Below are 2427 nucleotides of genomic sequence, written 5' to 3'. Positions count from 1 at the left end.
CTATCGTCAAGTACATGTTGAAGGAGAAGAACATGGCGATGGAGGACATGAAGTGCCAGATGTCGTGCGAATCGTACAGCTGCAGGAGGCTGCACACGCGGTTGCTCTGCCGCGACTGCGCCGGAGTCAGCTGAAACCGAACATAGTAGTCATAATCTATACTAATATTACTAGCTGCACGCCCCGGCTTCGCCCGGGTAGTCTTTTATCATAATTAAAATAATACAAACTATCCTATCTCTCAAGTTGGATCGAACTGCACATGGTGTGCGAATTTTATTATAATCGGTTAGGTGGTTTAGGAGTCGATTGAGGACAAACATTGTGACACGAGATTTATATTAAATTATTATTACTTTTTATTTTATTTGAATTTTAACTTTTGTAATTAGGTTTTTGTGAATTTCTTTTTGTAAAATTGTTATAAAATGTGATATTGGGTCCTTGTTACCCCGAAATAAAGAATTTATTATTATTATTTATTATTATTATTATATATTACTAATATTATAAAGCTGAAGAGTTGTTCGAATGTACTAATCTCAGGAACCACCGGTCCGTGTTGAAAAATTATTTCCGTTTAGTAAGCTATATATGTACCACGGACGAGGCCAGGGCGGACCGCTAGTGTAATTATGTGAATAATTATATACCACACCCTAACAGAAGATCGGTACGGGCACATAAGCATTGGGGCCATTTTGGAGGGCAAAAGTGCTTAACTTAAGAATTAATTATATCGATTATTTAATTGGATATTTTTGAGAAAAAAAGTGGAAAATGGAAGATTCTTGGCTCTCCGGGGCCCCCATGAGGTCGGGGGCCCTGGGCACGGGTCCCATGTGCCCTTATGGCAAAGACGGTAATGTGCAAACGGTGTGTACATTCGATTAAAATCGGTCAAGCAATTTAGGAGTCCATCGCGGACAAACAATGTTCCTACAAATAATAACTAAAGATAACAAGACACAACTCACCGCCCAATTGGTGCTTAGGTCCAAGTAAAAATAACTCGAACTGAACCAGACGGTATACGTCAGCGCTATAAACACCCAACTGTGGAATAAATAAAAAATTGTTAGATTTTTGATTTTTTATTTTTATATATATTACTAGCTTATGCCCGCAGTTTCGCACGTATTAATTCGTAATAATTTAATAGATGTTATTATACATATAAACCTTCCTCTTGAATCACTCTTATCGATTAAAAGAAACCCCATCAAAATCCGTTGCGTAGTTTTAAAGATTTAAGCATACATAGGGACATTGGGACAGAAAAAGCGACCTTGTTTTATACTATGTGTTTGTGTGTGTTTATTTTATTAAAAAAAAAAATAATAAAATAAACACACACAAACACATAATTTTATATGTTTATGTACACTTTACAAAAGCAAATATTTCTTAACTCAAGTGTTTTCCTTGTATATAAGGTACATCATTGCCGAGTATTATCAAAGTCTGTTCAGTCGTTTCCGCCTGAAAGAGTATCAAACTCACATCCGTACACTCTTACAAACTTTTTCGTTTATTGTGTATCCCTCACCGCCGAAGGCAGTTTTAATCGACTTTGTCCTAATACGAAGGATCCTCAAATCGGCTGTATTTTTTTCCTCTCTATCTCCCTCTGTGATCCCATTTCAAAATCTGTAGTGGTACCCCCCCCCCCCATAGGGAGGGAGGTCGGTGATCGTTTTTGTAGAAAACAATCGTTCATTTAACATTTAATGTACCTATTTATTGTGCTGTTTTGTAACATTATTGTATTGTGTTGTCTTAATTATATTGCTTTTTTTTATTGTTATTTTGTAGAGTCACCCCCCTTTTTTTTTATAACATCCATACATACAGGAGTGTACTAAAAAGAATGATCGATCAAACTCACCTGTACCATCGTATCGACTCGCGGTGCAGCAACTTCATAGCGATATAGAATAATGTGTAAAGGAAGAGGTTACTCATCAGGACCAGCAGCAAGTGCGACGCGAAGTCTCTGCTGTGCTGGGTTAGTCTGCGGAGCGTACGATTTGTCATTAGTTTGTTTTTTTTTATTAATTGTCATAATAACAGTAAGTTCCTCATCAGAAATATATTTTTGAAAACATTATGGTGTATTTTTCTGTTCATTAAAATACAAAGCCAATGTGACGAGGTATTAAATAAAACCTTTAAAAGTCAAAACCATCGTGTGGTGTGACGTATATCATTTGGTGTGTTGTGTATCGTCTGGTGTGTTGTATAGTGCAGTGTCGTGTAATGTGTTGTGTAGTGTGTAACGTGTGCGGTGTTTGTATTGTGTTTGTGTGGTGTTGTGTGTAGTGTGGTGTTGAGTAGTGTAGTGTGTTGTGTAGTGTGGTGTGGTGCGGTGTGCAGTGTAGTGTGGTGTAGTGTTGTGTAGTGTAGTGTAGTGTAGTGTAGTGTAGT

General features: G+C 37.2%; 1 protein-coding gene across 1 annotated transcript; it reads right to left on the bottom strand.

Moving 5' to 3' along the window:
• Positions 1 to 4: 4 nt before the first annotated feature.
• LOC119838073 (SID1 transmembrane family member 1-like) lies at positions 5 to 2052 on the bottom strand (the record flags this gene model as incomplete). Its single annotated transcript, XM_038363882.1, has 3 exons — positions 1889 to 2052; positions 978 to 1056; positions 5 to 130 (listed from the first exon to the last, which is right to left on the bottom strand). Coding segments are annotated over exons 1-3 (354 nt in total), but the record flags the coding sequence as incomplete, so codon positions are not given.
• Positions 2053 to 2427: the final 375 nt, after the last annotated feature.

This window comes from Zerene cesonia, unplaced genomic scaffold, assembly GCF_012273895.1.
Source record: "Zerene cesonia ecotype Mississippi unplaced genomic scaffold, Zerene_cesonia_1.1 Zces_u001, whole genome shotgun sequence".
NCBI lineage: Eukaryota > Metazoa > Arthropoda > Insecta > Lepidoptera > Pieridae > Zerene > Zerene cesonia.
Note: the sequence above shows the minus strand (reverse complement) of the source record. Positions and strands in the feature narration are given on the sequence as shown.